Genomic DNA, 18664 nt, shown 5'->3' on the forward strand with positions numbered 1-18664 from the left:
GGCTGGGGATACCATGGTCTGTAGTTTCTTTGGAGGTATGTAATTCATCTGCAAACTAGTAATAGACCCTTGTCGTAACGTTACAATTAGGTAAATGTTTAAGTTATAGTTTGGCGGGGGATGCCATGGTCACAGTTAGGTAAATGTTTAAGTTATAGTTTGGCGGGGGATACCATGGTCTGTAGTTTCGTTGGAGGTATGTAATTCATCTGCAAACTAGCTAGTAATAGACCCGTGTCGTAACGTTACAGTTAGGTAAATGTTTAAGTTATAGTTTGGCGGGAGATGCCATGGTCACAGTTAGGTAAATGTTTAAGTTATAGTTTGGCGGGGGATACCATGGTCAGTAGTTTCGTTGGAGGTATGTAATTCATCTGCAAACTAGTAATAGACCCGTGTCGTAAGGTTACAATTAGGTAAATGTTTAAGTTATAGTTTGGCGGGGGATGTCATGGACTGTACTTTTTTAAGTTATAGTTTGGTAAATGTTTTTAAAATTTAGATACAATTAATAAGTATTTAGAATTTTGTTGGAAATACACAGACAAATATATTTTTTGCAAAGTCTTAATTATGAATTTTGATTAGTTTTAAAGATAAAAATAGTTATATGGTGTAAAATTGTGAAAAAATATAAAATTCACTTTGAACATGCACCTAAAAGACATAAGATTTTAAATAGTTACATCATTCTTATTAATCAAAAAAACATTGAAAAACAAAGTTAGAACGTATCCCGCATAAAATAAGTTTTTTGAAATTTTTATAAGTTAGAATTTGTCTTGTATATGATAACTAATTTTAAATTTATATAAGTTCGAAATTATCCCGTATAAAGTAGCTTTTTAAAAAAAAAAATTATAATTTATAACTTGTCTCACATTTAATAAATATTTCTCAATTTTTATCAGTTAGAATTTGTTCTGTATAGATAGTTAATTTGGAATTTATATAAGTTAGAACTTATCCCGTATAAAATAAGTTTTTTGAAATTTTTATAATTTAGAACTTGTCTCACATATGATAATTATTTTGAAATCTTTATAAGTTAGAATTTGTCCCGTAGATGATAATTAATTTGAAATTTATATAAGTTAGAACTTATCTCGTATAAAAGTTTTTTTTTTTAAATTTTTATAATTTAGAACTTGTCTCATGTTTGATAATTATATCAAAATTTTATCAGTTAGAAATTATCTCGTATACGATAGTTATTTGAAATTTATATAAGTCAGAACTTATTCCGTATAAGATAGTTTTTTTAAAAAAAATTGTAATTGGTTAGAACTTTCTCACATTTGATAATTATTTTAAAATTTTTATCAATTAGAATTTGTCCCATATATATATATAGGGTTTTGCTATCGTACACCCATTTGTGTTTTTAGAAGGTGTGTATTAACAAGTCATAACTAAAAAGTGGTAACATACACCTTGAGGTGCATGTTGCTAAAACACTCCTTCTAAAAAATAAGTGGGTGTACGTTAGCAACTCCTATAAGCATTTGCTAGAATACACCCACTAATTTTTTAGAAGGTGTGTTTTAGCAACTAATAACTAAAAAGTGATTAAATACACCCTAAGGTGTACGTTGCTAATGCACACCTTCATAAAAATGGGTGGGTGTGTTATAGCAAATCCCATATATATATATCACAGTTTGTTTGAAATTTTTATTAGTTATAACTTGTGTCACATGTGATAATTATTTTGAATTTTTTATCGGTGATAATTTATCCCGTATACGATAATATTTTTTTTGACAGAATCCGTATACGATAGTTAAAATTTATATATCAGTTAAAATTTATTCAGTGTATATAGAATTTTGAATAAGTGATGAGGGGGAAAAATTGAATTTGAAATTTGACGAGACATTGGGAGAAACAAAAAGAGGTCACGTGTGTTTGTGGCTTAGATGACTTAGTTTAATTCAAACTGAAAAAGACATAAATGGCTTAGTGGCTTGGTTACAATGTAAAATCTAGTTTGATAAAACACTTTCCCACTCACAAATGCCCCACATGGCTTGGTTTCATTTGAAAATGAGTGTACTTTTAGTTCAATCATCAAATTTTTGGACATTAATTACCCTCACTTGGGACACATGGCATCACCTTAAACAAGAGTAGTTTAGACTTATGCAGAACAATTAACTTTCTTATATAGATTAGATGGAATGAGTTTGCAGGAAACCAAGTTATTGGGCTCTAATGAGCTTCACCAAAAAGAACGGATTTCTGGAGAATTCGGGTTCGATTTTTGGGTGAAACAATTTTTTGGTCAGACTTTATTTACCTCGCGACCGAACTCTGGACTACTAGGAATCTTTTCCTCTAGGAATCAGAGGGTTATAAACAAAAAAATATTTTGCAGGAAGTAGCGTTTGAAATGTCTCTGATTTCAATTTCATGCCAAGAAGATGGCAAACTTAGTAAAAACTATTTTATAGCTTATGGTTGATACTTAGCTAATAGCGGTGGAATAAAATTAAAATGTTTGTTAAGTGGAATAAAATTAAAATGTTTGTTAAATTTAGTTGTTATACATATAAAATGACATAAAAATACATGTTAGTGAATATAGTTATTATATTAGGAAAAATAAAGAAATGATAAATGAAAATAATAAGGATAAAAATAAGATAATATTTAAAGGGGGCTGCTAACTTAAACCAGTTGGGTCTAAGTTAGCAAGGTGCACCTTTTCAGTTGGACAAAAATACCATGTTTTTAATTTTTGAAAGAATAGAGCAACAGGGGCATTTCTGTAATTTACCCAACAGTACACGCGCCCCCACCTTCTTTTCCCACCCCCCAGGACACGTGTCACGCTATTATTGGACAAAAATCACGCGCGTGCATCACACGCGCCGACAGGCGCGCGTGGGTGAAGGCCAAACGCGGAGAGAGAAAGCCTTTTGAAAAGGCAGGCCACGTGTCAGCATATGATTGGCTGCGTTAATTTTTTTCCATTTAATACTTTAAACTCGATTATTTCGTCGTAAATTAATTTTTTATTTTTTATTTTTTATACCAAAATTCATAATTTTTTTTTCTCTACAAATAGAGACTTGGTTCGTTTGATTTGGACACAGAAAAAAAAAACCCAATTTTTCACTACCTTAATCTCATTTTTCACTACCTTACATCAACTCACTGAAACCATTCTACCAGAAAAATGGTTTCAGAGTACAAATCTCTGAAACCATTCTACAAGCTAAATGGTTTCAGAAGCAAATAACTAATAATCAACTTACTGAAACCATTCTACCAGCAAAATGGTTTCAGATTACAACTCTCTGAAACCATTGTACCAGATAAATGGTTTCAGAAGCAAACACAATTAATAAATTACTCACTGAAACCATTCTACCAGTAAAATGGTTTCAGAATACAACTATGTGAAACCATTCTACAAGCTAAATGGTTTCAGAAGCAAATAACTAATAATCAACTTACTGAAACCATTCTACCAGCAAAATGGTTTCAGATTACAACTCTCTGAAACCATTGTACCGAATAAATGGTTTCAGAAGCAAACACAATAAATAAATTACTCATTGAAACCATTCTACCAGTAAAATGGTTTCAGAATACAACTATGTGCAACCATTCTACCAGTAAAATGGTTTCAGAAGCAAACATTAGTTTTTAATTACCGTTTTATCTCATTTAATTAACTAAAAATAGCTTCAGGTCTCCAAAAATTTCATAAAATATACCAAAAGTTCCAGAATATTATCTACTATTTTCCTGGTATAATGGTTTCAGTGAGTTGGTTGAGTGGTGCGTGTTAAATTACAACACACAAGTAACGTATTTAGTAGACAAAAAATGAGATTAAGGTAGTGAAAAATTGCGTTTTTTTTTTCGGTGTCCAAATCAAACGAACCAAGTCTCTATTTGTAGACAAAAAAAATTTATGAATTTTGGTATATAAATAAAAAAATAAAAAATTAATTTACAACGAAATAATTGAGTTCAAAGTATTAAATGAACAAAAATCACGCCCAGCCAACCATTGTGTGACACGTGTCCTACTTTTAAAAAGCAAATTTTTCTCTCTCCAGGTTGTAATCCAGTGTGGCGCAGGCGCTGGAATCTGATGGATCAGGATGATCTGGGCTGTCTGATTGATCAGACAGTCTTGATGAGATCAGATCTTGGCTGTCTGATGGAAATCAACGGTCTGTAACCATGGTCCTTCGGTACGCGCGCGACACTGGATCCGCGTCTATTAATGGTTCCAGAAGGTGGGGCGCGTGTACTGTTGGTGTAAAATTACAGAAATGCCCCTATTGCTCTATTCTTTCAAAAATTAAAAGAATGGGTATTTTGGTCCAATTGAAAAGGTGCACCTTGCTAACTTAGACCTAACTAGGGTCTATGTTAGAAAACCCCATATTTAAAAGTTATAAGTTCACATAAAACTGTAACTTGTGATGCTCCTAGTGTTGAGATGTGGGAAATTCTGGCTAACATAATCATGGAAAATGTCAAAATCAATTGTAAATCACCTACTTTTGGGACGTCACATTCAGGAGTTTTTGAAGTTGAATTGGTAGAAATACAAAATATAACTGATAAATGAATAACTAATTTCAGTATTTTTATAAATTCTTTTCAATTTCATATTGAGACTCCTCACAGTAGAATTTCAAATCTCATTTTTATGATATTTCCAATATTTACATGCCTAAAAGTGGGTGTAGTTGGTATTGTGTGGGTAGTAGCAACCTAAAAAAGCCTGTTTATTATTTGGGCTAACTGAGTTGGGCTGAAAGCCCGGTCAAGTTTCTGCCACGTAACACAGTGCGCGTGTGTTACACTTACCTCTCTTCTATGTTCTTTTTCATTTCAATTTCAACACTGCTTCGTTCATTCGCGTTTCTCTCTGGATTCTCAGATCAAGCTTCATCATCAGGTTATCTATCTATCTATCTATCAATCTCGAATTGAATGATGATACTGTTTCCACTACAATGTGTTTTAGGGTTTCCTCAATTGCTTTTTTATTTTCTTCAATTTTGATTTCACTGTTCGAGCTTCATTGGAGATTGGAGATAAAGATTGTTTGTTAAGTTTAGGAATTAATCCGTTTTAATTCATTGTTTTCTATTATATTATTTACATATGCGATTATTATTATTTCACACCTAAAACGATTTCGATTTGCAAAATCAATACTATGCATTTCAAATCTAGGCTCCGTTTGGATTGGCTTATTTTTTAGCCTATGCCAAAAAACTTATGCAAATAAATAAGTTTTTATGTATTATTATAAGTTTTTCAACTTAGTTTATGAGAAAAACATCTTATAAAGATACAATTTTTGTTAGTGAAAACTTACAGATTAACATAAAAGTTTGTTTATTTTCATAAATTATTTTCATAAGCTTAAAAATAAGCCAAATCCAAATGGGCCCCTAATGCCTTAGGGTTCATAGCTATCAATTATAATAATTCTGAATCCTTCCTTAATTGTTGCAGTTTCTGCCTTTGCAAAATGGCCGCATTCTTAGCTCGGAAATCACTTCTTGCCCTTCGTACCCGCCATATGGTAAGATTACTCTTTTATTTGCGGTTAACTGTTAGAATTAGAAATGAAAGAAACACCAAAAACTCTTAGGTTCCGTTTCGGAGTTTGGAGGGGAGGGAAAGAGATAGAAAACTTTTACTAAATTTGAGAATGTGGTTTTATAGATAATGATAATTGATAAGAGAATGCTTATGATTAATGTATTTTGAATATTAATATTTAAAGTATTATAACAACATAGATTGGATTTGAAGAATTTATCTAAGCCCTCCAAAATCCTACTCCAATACATTTTTTCTGTTCCTCCAAATTAGGGGGATTTCATATTATGAAGAAAAAACTCTCCAAAGCCATCCGATTCTTTCAATTACTTCTTCCATTTTTCCAAAGCATGCCCCTCCTCTCCCCTCTTAAATCCCAAACAGACCCATAGGCTTTGTTTGCGAGTTGGTTTTTGGAGGGCAAGTGAAGGGAGGGTTTATTTTTCTTCTCTAAATTGGAGTTCTATATAGTTAATATTTTACATAATTGAAAGAACACGATAAATGATTATGGAGGTTTTGTTTATAGGATGAAAAGAAATGTTTAGTTTAATACTGTCCCTTATTGTTCTGCTTGTTTAGGCTGTGGCAGGTCAAGGACTGCACAACCCCCAAAATTATGGCATGCGATTGAGTTCACACCTCTACTCTACCAAATTAGGTTTGTTGTTTCTCTTACCAATTTTGTCAGCATTCTTATAGAATGGTTAGCAAACAAAATGATTGTTTTCTAGTTTGTACCCCAAATCATTCATTGCATGTGCAATGAGAATGATGGTCCTCTTCTGATTTGTCATGTTGTACAATCAATGAGCTAGATAAAATATGGTGATCGGGTGGGTTTGGGTACGATGTTTAAAAGAGAACCCAAAATAAGAGGAAATTGCACAATAAGAGGAAAGTTGGTCGAGCTGTTGAAAATAAGAGGAAAGTGCACAGGCTCAAACACCACAATGTGGTACACTCACTTTCCCTACACTATGGGATTGGCCAGCTGGACCTGTGGTATCCCTCTGGGACAAGGGAATTAATTAGGCCAATGGAATGGCTTGTCAAACATTTCAATAGCTTTATCACGTGTGACTGTTAATTTAGATATCACTGGATCTCCATTTGCTTTTCTCATGCATGTGCTTTATTATGTATGCCCCGCCCATTGATGTATATCTACTTTTTTTCCCACAAACTGTAGAGGACGAGGAAAGAGAGAAACTTGCAAAGGAGATTTCAAAGGATTGGAGTACTGGTATTTATTTAGGAGCCTTTCATTTTCAGATTGATTAACCTGTTTTATATAATCTATCTAAATCACCGTGGATGTTTTGGATGCCAGTTTTTGAACGTAGCATCAACACACTTTTTCTCACTGAGCTTGTTCGAGGTCTAATGCTGACGCTGAAATACTTCTTCGATAAAAATGTTACGGTAAGTGTCTTTTATAACTGTTTGCTGGTCAAGTGTTGCAGCTTATAGTTAAGTGTGTGACCTCTTTAATGCAGATCAATTATCCATTTGAGAAAGGCCCTCTGAGTCCTCGTTTCCGTGGTGAACATGCACTCAGACGCTATCCAACAGGAGAGGAACGATGCATTGCTTGCAAACTTTGTGAAGCTGTAAGAATTTTGTTGTTTACCTAATATTTTCAGTTTAACAATGATACTGGAGAGCATGCATGCGACCAAATGGCACAGCATTTTCCTGTCGCTTCAATGTTTTGTGCATACCGATTGTATGCAGATGTTAATAAATGTAGCTTGTAGTTGGTTAGTGTAGAAACAAATGTACAGGTGTTTTAAGTACAACACATAAAGCTTTGGTAGGTTTTTGAACCTGTGGCATATCTTTAGATGTTTTGTGCATACCGATTGTATGCAGATGTTAACAAATGTAGCTTGTAGTTGGTTAGTGTAGAAACAAATGTACAGGTGTTTTAAGTACAACACATAAAGCTTTGGTATGTTTTTGAATCTGTGGCATATCTTTAGTTGAACCAGATGCAGGAAAATGTGTTTGACATCCCTAAGAATTAAAAATCTGTCTAATTTAGATATACCAAATAAGGTTGTCAAACCCTCTCATTGTTGGAGGTTGTAATTGGTATATTTTACCATACAACTATAATAGCAGTTTATTTTAACATGGACTTTGAGATCTTTTCTTTATAACTGGTACTATCTCAGCATTATCACTTTGGTGTAGCCACATGGAACAAACAAACATGCAGATCTAGTAAAGAGTAGGGGTAAACAAAGTTATTAGATGTGTGTGTGTCTCTGTATAACAAAAAAATATAGGCTATGAGCCCATGTATCTGTCCTGAAATTTCTAAATCTAGTTAATACAAGTGATACCAATTTTATATTCAAACTCTCAATTTACCAGAAATTGGGCTATTAATGAATACCCTTAGTAATAACTATGACAAATGGCCAAATCTATTATAATATTTCCTTTCCATGTTTTATTTCTTCTCAATTGCGTTATTTCTCACCCTCCTTTCAGTAGAATCAGCTACTGTATCGTTATTGTTTTGTTCAACTAACTTTTTCCTCAATCAGATATGTCCTGCACAAGCAATAACAATTGAGGCTGAGGAGCGTGAAGATGGCAGCCGTAGGACAACTCGGTGAGTTACTTACCTTGTGTGCCTTCCCTTCTCCTTCCCTGCATTCCTCAGTTTTGGTCTAATTTGTCAAATCTTTCAGGTATGATATTGACATGACCAAGTGCATTTATTGTGGATTTTGTCAAGAGGCATGCCCAGTTGATGCCATTGTTGAAGGGCCAAACTTTGAATTTTCTACCGAGACTCATGAGGTTCCTTTTTATTTCCTTTATATTGAACTCTATGAGTATCTTTAGTGCATGCAGTAATTGTTTATCTCTTTTTTTGGTTATTGATTTGAAGTAATTGTTAGTTTGCTTATTTGTTTATTACTGATTATATGTTTTAACTGTTAAAGGAGCTTCTATATGACAAAGAGAAGTTGCTTGAAAATGGGGACAGATGGGAAAGTGAAATTGCAGAGAATCTGAGATCTGAAAGCCTTTATCGCTGATAATCTCGATTCATCAATCGCTGCTGCTTATTCTGTCTTATTTCGCACTGATAAATAAAATGATCAGTGACTCGTCTTGAAGATTTGTATGGATTAATTGTTGTTTGCCAATTTTTATTTTTTGGTGGGCAATTGTTGCATTTCTGTCATGTATGCAATTGTGATTTCTTTTTTGCTCTTAAAATCTTGAACAAATGCGTAAATAATTGTAAGGATTCAACAAATAAATGTTGTTACTTGGTAGCAAACTTGTAGCCTTGAACTATAGTGGAAACACAATCGGCTTTGATGATGACCCCGATAAGTTGGCTTTATAAATTCTTGTAATCTTGTATTGTATGATAGCAGAAAGCCTTTTTCGAAGTTATGTTGTGCAAACAAGGAACAAGGAAGTTAATCTTTGAAAATTAGTATTAACTGAGGTGTTTTCTCTCGACATGTCTTCAAATATTTTACAACTTTTCAAAATTTGGAAGTTAACATTCTATATCTGGTCTTCTTAAAGGAATATAGTTCAGTAGTTTTAGTTGGGACACTGGATCAGTTATATCGAGAATGTTCATAGTTCAATAATTGTTGCTAACATCTGTCACACCCTCTTGCATCTTATTTCACCCCTAAAGATGTGTTATCTTACAAAATGCTTTATGTATCGATCAAGACGTTGCTTTAAATGAAACTCAAACAAAAAGTTACTGAGTTCAATAAGCTCACATTCTTTGCTAGAGATCCATAATCAATAAGTTCAAATTCTTAAAAATATCCTTGTCCATGACTTATTTATTTTGTTTCAACTTTTTGGGGTGTTTGTTTAATGAATCTGGATCAAATTCTTCCGTTATTCAATGAATCTAAAATGTAACATTTGCTTATAATTAATAATGGAGGAAGTATATTTTTTCTTACTAATACATTAAGATAAATTTTTTTTTTTTGGTCAGGTAGCCTAGTGGCTTGAAATTCCACCTTTAAAGATGGATAAGTGGAGTGTCCAGGGTTCGAACCCTGGCTCCTGCATATAAAATGCTGATGTCCCAACCAATTTAGCTAAGCTCATGGGGACACATTAAGATAAATTTTACTAGTATATAAAATGTTAATTTTACTCATAATATTTTCAAAATATCTACTTTTACCATTTTTAATGAGTAACCCACTATTTTAATCTCTAAGAGTCTAATTGTTTGTCATATTGGTAATTGAGGGCCCGTTTGGTGCACAGGATAAGAGACAGGATAAGATAACTGTATCATATCCTGCCACAATCCAGTGTTTGGTGATACAGCAGGATATGATAAGTTAATCCTGAAGCTTATCCTATCCTGTCTCTCTAGTTATAATTCTTATCCTGAATTTGAGCTGGGTTACCAGCAGGATAGGATAAGAAGAAAAAAAATTACTGATTTATTTTATAAAATATATTTAAAATACATAAAATAAAATTAATAAAATATAAATAATTAAATAATTAATTTTTAAATATATATGTGATTTTCTCACAGGGGTAATTTTGTAATTTATATATTCTAAAAAATCAAAATTTTACTAAAATTACAATATTTTAAAGTAAAATGATTATTAAAAAATTGACAAATAGGGATATTAATTTAAATTTTATAAAAAATTAAATATAATTCTTTTGCAATAATAGTTTTATTATTTACGTATGAGATATATCATATATTTATTTGGCTTATCTAACATGTATATATTATTGAGTTATTTATTTGATCATGATTCATATAAAAAATTAAACTTGATTATTTTCTCATGATTTTTATTTTAAATTATATAAAGTTATTTGATTACTTATTTATATTTTTTATTTATAAAATTCAAAGTATTACAAAATAATTTTAAAAAAATAACAATTGTTTTACAAGAGTAATTTTGTCAATTAAATATGTTATATATCTTATCATATTATTATGAGCAAGTATGTATTAAAAACAAAATATAATAGTTATCATGTTTGTTATCCTGTGTGCACCAAACATAGGATATGATAACTGAGTATAACTGTTATCCTGCAGTTATCCTATCCTATCCTTATCCTGTTTTATATCCTATCCTGTCACTATGCTATCCTGCGCACCAAACGGGCCCTGAATGTTTCAAAATTGCAGATACATCTCTAGTGTCATTTTTATTAGTAATTTTATAGACTAACTAAAAAAACACATTTAAGGACTATCTAAAAACTTCAATACATACCTTCAAAAATAAATGTGACAATTACACTTATAGAAACCAAAATAATAACTTGCTGAAATATTAATGGTAAAAATCTTATATTTACATAGATACCATTCACCTTATGTAATAGTGAATTGAAAGCTTGACACAACCATTTTCTTCTACAAAAACAACAGATAATAATATCATCAAGCACGATAGAAGCAATTGGTGTCTGAAGAAATGGAAGCTGTGGGATTAGGTCTTGATGAGAACGATTACTTATCATGCTGTGGAAGCACAAAATGGGCCAAGGAAATGGCTTCAAATTCTCCTTTCCCTAATTACCATCGTGCCCTTTCTGTTTCCAAACAAATTTGGTTAAACAAACTTGATATCAATAGTTGGCTACAAGCTTTCTCTGCTCATCCTTCCATTGGTCAAACTAATGCTCCTTCTCATGCATCTCAAACCAGTGCTCAGTTCAGTAATCAAATTCTCTTTCTTTTTTCCCATCTGTTTGTGTCTCTCTCTCTCATTTTTCTGTATTGATGTGAAAAATCGTTACTTTAGTACAAAGGTTGTGTTTTTCTCATGTGGGTGTTTGTTATTTTGTGTTTTCAAATTGGAATTGTAGGATACTGATAGTAATTCAAGTGAAAAATTCATCTCTTTTTTCCATGTGGGTCTCTCTCTTTTTTGTTAATTGATGTGAAAAATTATTACTTTAATGTAAAGGTTATGTTTTTCTCATGTGGGTGTTCGTCAATTTGTGTATTCATTTGGAATTTTAAGATATTGATTGATACTATAGTAGATATTGATAGTAGTGTTTGTTGGTGTCTGCATTTGGAATATGAATGGAATTTGTATTCTTCCGATTCTATTCATGTTTTTAGCTATTTGGGTTGTATTTTAGTTTGTCTTTGTTTTATTGATATGAAAAACTTTGATGAGTACAGAAGTTGTGTGTTTATTTGTGATGAATGGATTGGAATTGGGTAAAATTACTTTATTTCTTGTTTAGTTGATAGCAAATTGGAATTACTAACTTTTAGAAGAAACTGGTTTTGGCAGGTGGAGTAGGGGAGAGCAATCAACTGCTTTAGCAACTGCTACTGATTCTAAATTACAGGTTTGCTTGCTTGCTTGCTTCTGCTATTGAAAATGCTAACATTATCTGGTGTTGTTTCTTTCTTGCACTACGAAATGTATGAAATCTGATTGTTCTCTGGTTCTGCTGTCAGGATACAGGATACTTTAGATAATTTGTGTATGAATATTGATTTTAAAAGCACCGTCATTCATCATATACTTATAATTTCTTACGAAGTATCTAATAGGCACTTGAGTATTATAGGGTGCCCAGGTGCAAGTTCCACATCGTGTCGTATAGGATGCTCGACGGAATATTTAAGTGAATTTGTTATTTCCCCTTGATAGCTGGCTTTTAAGAGAGGGATCGCCGAGTGCTTGAATACCTATCAATTGGTATTGGACCTAGTTGTTGGTCACTACCCTCGATAGCTAGCTTTTAAATGACCTGGTTCTTCCACACTCGATAGCTAACTTTTAGTATCCTTCATTGGCTTGACCTGTATAACGGTTCACTATTGGTTTTATTATTACTGTGGAACAGTCATCTGTTCATCAACGAAATTAGGCTTGGGATCGGGAAACAAACATTCAGTTTTTTTAGAGCTGATTTAATTAGTATGTTAACAGGTCATAAATGATTATCATGATAGTTAGTAATCTAATTGTGGTCTTTGTGACTTTTGCAGGAACTAGCTGAATGGAATGCTCGGTATATGGAAAAGTTTGGGTTTGTATTTCTCATATTCGCATCTGGTATAAGTATTGATGCTATACTTGCTGAAATAAAGGTACAATATGAATTTAAAGTCTAACGTTGGCAACATTTTAGTTATTTATTTAAGTTGTTAAGGTAATTCTCTTATTATTTAAGGCTATGTTTGGATTGATGGTACATAACGGAATGGAGCGGAATGGAATAAGATGGAATGGAGCGGAGCGGGGTGGAATGGAGCATAAAATGTATTCCATTGTTTGGACATTTTGTATTCCATCCCATACACCCCAAATTGGAGGGGAAGAAAAATAAGAGAAAATGATGGAATGGGATGGAATCCATACCATCACATACCACTCCATTCCATTCATTTTTAAAGAATCCAAACAATGGAACTTCACTTCATACCACCACATACCACTCCATTCCATCTCATACCACCAATCCAAACAAAGCCTAAGTAAGAATGTATATTTGTTACTTATTCAAAGGTAAAAAGTAGGTTAAGTATTTATTTTTTGTAGATTCAGCTAGTGAGAGTGATGGAATTTCTTTTAGTGTAATATTTCAAGTGATAAAACGGTTGCCATTTTCGGGTTTGAAATGTTAGAGAGGAAAATGTTAGTATAACACTGTTATATTAAATTTAAACTAATTTGTTTCATACTGTGCAGAAACGCTATACAAACAGACCAATTGTTGAATTGGAGATTGCATCTCAGGAGCAAATGAAAATTACAGAAATTCGCCTTACAAAGCTCTTTACAAGTAAAAAAAACATATCTTCTACAACTGATAGGAATACCACTGTTGCTAGAAATGCAGAAGGTACTTTCATATACTTTGGTATATGTTTTATGTTTGATTATTTTAAAAAACCTTTTCAAATTTGGATCCGATTCCAAAAAATAGCTTTGTGTTGTAATTGTTTTAGTGACTGCGACAACCCTTGTATATTGACTTTGGTTATAGCAATGATGCCATTTACTCATAACATACCATGATGTCTTCATAGATTAAACATATGATATATCATTTTCCATTTGGAATCAACCATCACGAGTCAAACTTTTTCATCTTGATGTAGCAGGATCACATAATGAAGTTTTCCATTCATTTATTCTGTAGTTTAAAAGCTTTGAGTTCTATGTTAGTCAAGCCTAAGATTCAAGTATGATGTTAACGAATGCTTCAAAATCATAATATCACCGCATGCCATTAACTTTGAATAAGATAGAGGGTAGAAAAGGCAAACTTAGTAAATCCGATTGCATGATTTTAATTATATCAACCAACAATGTTATAAATTTAGCATTTCGATTATCTGGAATTAGTTTTTCATTGCAATTGTGTCTTTTTCTTCTCAACTTGCTAAGTGTGCATATACGAGAAAACAGAAAACTGTGGTATATGAAATTTTCTGTCTTTTGATAACATTTGTGTGTAAAACAATTCATGAATCTTTTTATGCTAGGCTTTAGTTTATGTTATTCCAATGTAGTACTTCTGAAGCCTTCCTTGTATCTGCAATGTTGGCATTGTGTTTGCTGAAATTTATTGCTACAAAGTACAGACAAATTGCAAAGCACCAACTTTGATGTTTATTGCTTGCTTTATCCCAAGATTTGAATATTTATCCTATTTCTGACTATAGAAATACATATTGTTGAAAACCCTTAAAAATTTTGGTTGGATACAAATTCTAGGTCTGGGATGATCAATTTGCCTATGTTTGGTATCACGGTGGATATGCCAGAGTCACAGTGATCCACCGTGATTTCACAGAAGCTACAATCCGTAGCTTTTAAAAAATCACGGTGGATAACCGTGATCTGGCCTACCCACTGTGATCATGTTAACATCTCACCTCCTTGCGTAAGAAAATCCCTTTCATGTATCCCCTCCAGACTCAAATATAAGCAAAAAAAATTAAATGCACATTGATTAAGAATACTCGTTAACTCGCTTTAATATTTTGATGTAATTTAAAAAAATTGCATTCTTAGTTAGGATTTGCTTATGTAATTTTAAAAAATGCACATTGATTTGGATGTCTATATTGGATTTATTTAAGTCTGAAGGGCTATGTAGTATGAACGTGGAGCTCAAGAACTCCTAGTTTTGCATCATGATATTTCCATGATACTTATATTGTTTTTCTAATTTTTCAAATGGTAGAAGTTCGTGTAAACGTTATTGGAGGTCATGTGACTGCTGCTCCAGACACTTTATCAGGAACGTCCATCCGAAATTCATCTAGAACCCGCCCACCCATTACCACTCACGTGTTGGATATTTCGCGGGGTTATCCAGCTTCTGGTATTGAGGTAATTTTGGAGATATGGAAGGGAAACCAACCTCGTCCGCCATTTGGGACTACAAATAGTCCCGGTTGGGTTTTTAAAGGGTCTTCGAAGACAGATTCAGACGGTCGTAGTGGTCAACTGATTGACATAGTTGATGATGCTGAACCAGGGATATACAGGTTAAGTTTCAACACCGGAAAGTACAATCCAAACGGTTTCTTTCCTTATGTATCTGTTGTGTTTGAAATTTTCGAGTCACAAAAGAAGGAACATTTTCACGTTCCTTTGTTGCTTTCGCCATTTTCATTTAGCACTTACCGTGGAAGCTAAAAGAAATATGGGAAATGTTGCCATATCACTGCATTCCTTAGATGTCATGAATATCTCAGTTTTCATCAAGTGAACTTTGTGTTTGTGCCAATGGAACATGAGAAAGTTACCAAATAATTGATGTTTAGTTCTAAAAAGATAATCAAATGTTTAATTGGTAATGTTTGCTTATGTATGATATCAGTACTTATGGATTATTACTTCCTTTGTCTCTAATTATAAGACATTTTTGCAAATTTTGTTTGTGCACAAATATAAGACTCTTTACATATCAATGACAACATGTATATGTAAGAAAGAAAGTGTTGAAACTGTTCTTTGTATATGGCTGAAGCTCTTTGATGTAAGAAAGAATGTGAGTTCAACTCCTACAATGTAAGGATTTTGTTAGTAGATACTCCCTCCGGTCTTCTGCTCTTTATTATAAGAAGGAAAAAAAAAGTTTATAGAATATTTGATATATCCAATTTATAATAAAAAAATATGGATAAGATACATCAAATATTTTATGAATATTTTTTATTTTTTATTATAACAAGGACAAGAGGAAGTAATTTGTAAGTATATTTGTCAGTATTCTCTGAACCTTTAACGTTGAAATCTATTTTGATCCGGTAAATTTATGGAACTTGAATCACCTAAACTTTTAACTTTTATATAAATATATAAAATAGAAAAACACCTTTTTTTTTAATAACCTACCCTATATTTTTAATTCCATATTACTTTTTTTTTACCATGTTATTATAAGACATGAAATTTTCATAATTCTTTTTTAATTCCATAAAACCAGTACATGCATAAGATTGACTTTCTTTCCAATCAAATTTTTTCATACACAAGAGTGAGAGATCGAATTTCTAATCGTAATATATATTTTTTTTTTTACAAGAGACAAATTCATTGTTGGTAATTTCATATTACTTAAATATTTTGAAAAATAATAATTTAAAACCAATGAAACGTGCAAGATTCATTATTTTATTTAAGCAAGTTTCATGTAATTGGTGAGCTACCATTAGCTAAACCAACAAAGAAATTTAATTTGTTAAGAAAGAAACTTCTAGCTGGTGCTAATTAAAATTCCTATATGTGTTTAATATCACACTTTTGGTAACCATTCTAACAAAAGTCACTCTTTTCCAAACCAAATATTTCTCACAATAGGGAATGACAGGAGGGAAAGAAGAAAAGAAAGATGAGAAGGGAAAAGCTAAAATTGAAGAAAAGGTAGAAAAAAAGAAAGATGAAATTGAATTGATCATTGCTATTTACAAATTAAATTTGCATTGTCAAGAATGTGGGAACAAGATTAAGAAGCATCTCTTAACTACTCAAGGTATGAACTAATAAATTCGATTAATCATTTACATTAGTGTTTATCGTGGCTTTTAAAAGATCCGCGGTCTGTTTGGTTTACAAAAGATAAATAATGGATATAAAAACAACACGTGATAAAATATTAATGCATTTTTTGTGGTATATGATGTTTGATGGACAAAAAGTTATGTTGGTATTTTAAACAGCTTATACTTGAGATATTTTAATTTTTGACATTGTGTTAAATTCATACACTTTAAAATCACAATTTTATCATAAATGATTTTATTATTTATAAATACAATTAATAGGTTAAATTATGTGTGATGGTGTTTATTTTTTTTGTAGGAGTACAGACTGTGGAGATGCATATTGAGAAAGGAGAAATTAAGGCAAAAGGGAAATTGGACCCTTTGAAAATTTTGAAGCTTATAGAGAAGAAGAGCAATAGAAAAGTTGAATTAATATCACCAAAAGTTAAACCCAAGGAGATTACTACTATTGATAAAAAGCCAAAGGAAACTAAAGATGTAAGTAATTTTTTCTTTATTTATGATTAGTATAAATTAAATTTTTGCCAAAAAAATGTACTATATGATTTAGCTAGTGGTTAGAGATTGACCTTATTGAAAAAAAGTTCAAATTCTATCAATGAGACGATGATTATATGATACTCTTCGATCCTTTTTACAAGAGACGATTTTATTTACAAAAATTTAATGTATTTGGACATTATAAATCATATATATTAATTTTTGTTGACTCAATTATTTCTTATTGAAGCCAATTGTGCGAACTATCACGGTGAAGGTTCACATGCATTGTGACAAATGTGAAGCTGACCTAAAACGCAGACTAATCAAGCACAAAGGTAACTTAAAGACTATACTTAGTGATATGATTTATATAAACATTGAAATTTTATTTATTTCATGTTAATTAAGTATCATATGATGTGATTAAATTTGATCAAATATATATAAAGGTATTTTCAATGTTAAAACCGACAAGAAAGCTCAAAGTCTAATAGTTGAAGGGACTATTGAAGTAGAGAAGTTGACATCATTTTTGAGAAAAAGAGTGAATACAAATGCTGAAGTTATTTCCATAAAAGAGGAGAAAAAGGAAGAAAAAAAGGAAGAAAAGAAGGAAGAAAAGGGCAAAGAAGGAAAATCTTCAGAATCAACTAAAGTAATAGAAATTCATCATCATGGAAATACACAAGATGAGATTAAAATAAAGGACAATAATAATGTTCCTTATATTATTCATTATGTTTATGCACCACAAATTTTCAGTGATGAGAATCCTAATTCATGTTCTATTTCATAGTTTTGGTGTATTTCTATTCTAACTATGTGATTATAAGTAGGAGTTGTTTCATGTAAGATTCAAATTCAAATTTTTTCGAATGATGATAATTTGACGTTTTTTATGTTTAAGTTAATGTAAAAAATGTGATGCGGAAAATTTAAAACTGTATTATTATAGTCGCTCTACATTTTCTTTATTGTATTTACGGGTTTATTAAAAAAAAAAACTATTATATTTATGTGGCATTCCATGACTTTTATTTCGTATATTTAAGTTGAATTTTTCTCTTTTCAACCACATGTTTCTTTCTTTTGTAAGAATAAGTAATACCCTATTTTCAAAATTGAGATGATCTTATTTTTATATACCATCATTTGATTCTAAGAACCCTAGCGCCGCCATCTTTTTCACTCTCCCTCACCACTAACCCGCAGCTCTTCCACCCACACGAGAGCCACCCACATTTTCTGTCCACAACCTAACCCTCTACCGTCGCGAATCAGGTAGCCGTCACCATGTAGCCACAACTACTTGGTGGTGCGATCAACCCTCTCTCAGTTGCGACACCACCTCACCCTTATGAGTTGGTCACCGTCGGGTGACTTTCGTTTCGGTTGGTTTCGTTCAAGGCTGCCACTGTGAACATTGGCAGTGGTTTTCTGATCTGTTGCAGGATTGGTGCCTGTCTAGGCTGTCGCCATAAACGGTGGTGGTGGTTTTCTGTTCTGGCTTCTGATCACGTTTCTTGGTTCTTCTTACTCTCT

At 32.1% G+C, this 18664-nt stretch overlaps 3 protein-coding genes across 4 annotated transcripts; all 3 read left to right on the forward strand.

The window, feature by feature from the left end:
• The first annotated feature begins 4649 nt into the window (after positions 1-4649).
• On the forward strand, positions 4650-9005 carry LOC123885491 (NADH-ubiquinone oxidoreductase subunit 8-like). Its single transcript, XM_045934775.1, has 9 exons — positions 4650-4927; positions 5494-5563; positions 6166-6244; positions 6776-6829; positions 6917-7008; positions 7083-7196; positions 8142-8209; positions 8289-8400; positions 8547-9005. The coding sequence occupies exons 2-9, from the start codon at positions 5510-5512 to the stop codon at positions 8640-8642; spliced, it is 669 nt and encodes a 222-aa protein (XP_045790731.1). The 5' UTR covers positions 4650-4927; positions 5494-5509; the 3' UTR covers positions 8643-9005.
• A 1987-nt stretch (positions 9006-10992) lies between these two features.
• LOC123885437 (uric acid degradation bifunctional protein TTL-like) lies at positions 10993-15640 on the forward strand. Of its 2 annotated transcripts, none has more exons than XM_045934721.1 (5): positions 10993-11299; positions 11895-11952; positions 12602-12703; positions 13305-13458; positions 14812-15640. In XM_045934721.1, the coding sequence occupies exons 1-5, from the start codon at positions 11061-11063 to the stop codon at positions 15264-15266; spliced, it is 1008 nt and encodes a 335-aa protein (XP_045790677.1). In that variant the 5' UTR covers positions 10993-11060; the 3' UTR covers positions 15267-15640. The 2 variants fall into 2 exon arrangements, with proteins under 2 accessions (XP_045790677.1, XP_045790676.1); XM_045934720.1 differs by having other exon boundaries at positions 10998-11299; positions 14809-15640.
• A 751-nt stretch (positions 15641-16391) lies between these two features.
• On the forward strand, positions 16392-18028 carry LOC123885438 (heavy metal-associated isoprenylated plant protein 4-like). Its single transcript, XM_045934723.1, has 4 exons — positions 16392-16605; positions 16935-17116; positions 17370-17457; positions 17572-18028. Exons 1-4 carry the CDS (start codon positions 16437-16439, stop codon positions 17916-17918), a joined length of 786 nt encoding a protein of 261 aa, XP_045790679.1. The 5' UTR covers positions 16392-16436; the 3' UTR covers positions 17919-18028.
• Positions 18029-18664: the final 636 nt, after the last annotated feature.

This window comes from Trifolium pratense, linkage group LG5, assembly GCF_020283565.1.
Source record: "Trifolium pratense cultivar HEN17-A07 linkage group LG5, ARS_RC_1.1, whole genome shotgun sequence".
NCBI lineage: Eukaryota > Viridiplantae > Streptophyta > Magnoliopsida > Fabales > Fabaceae > Trifolium > Trifolium pratense.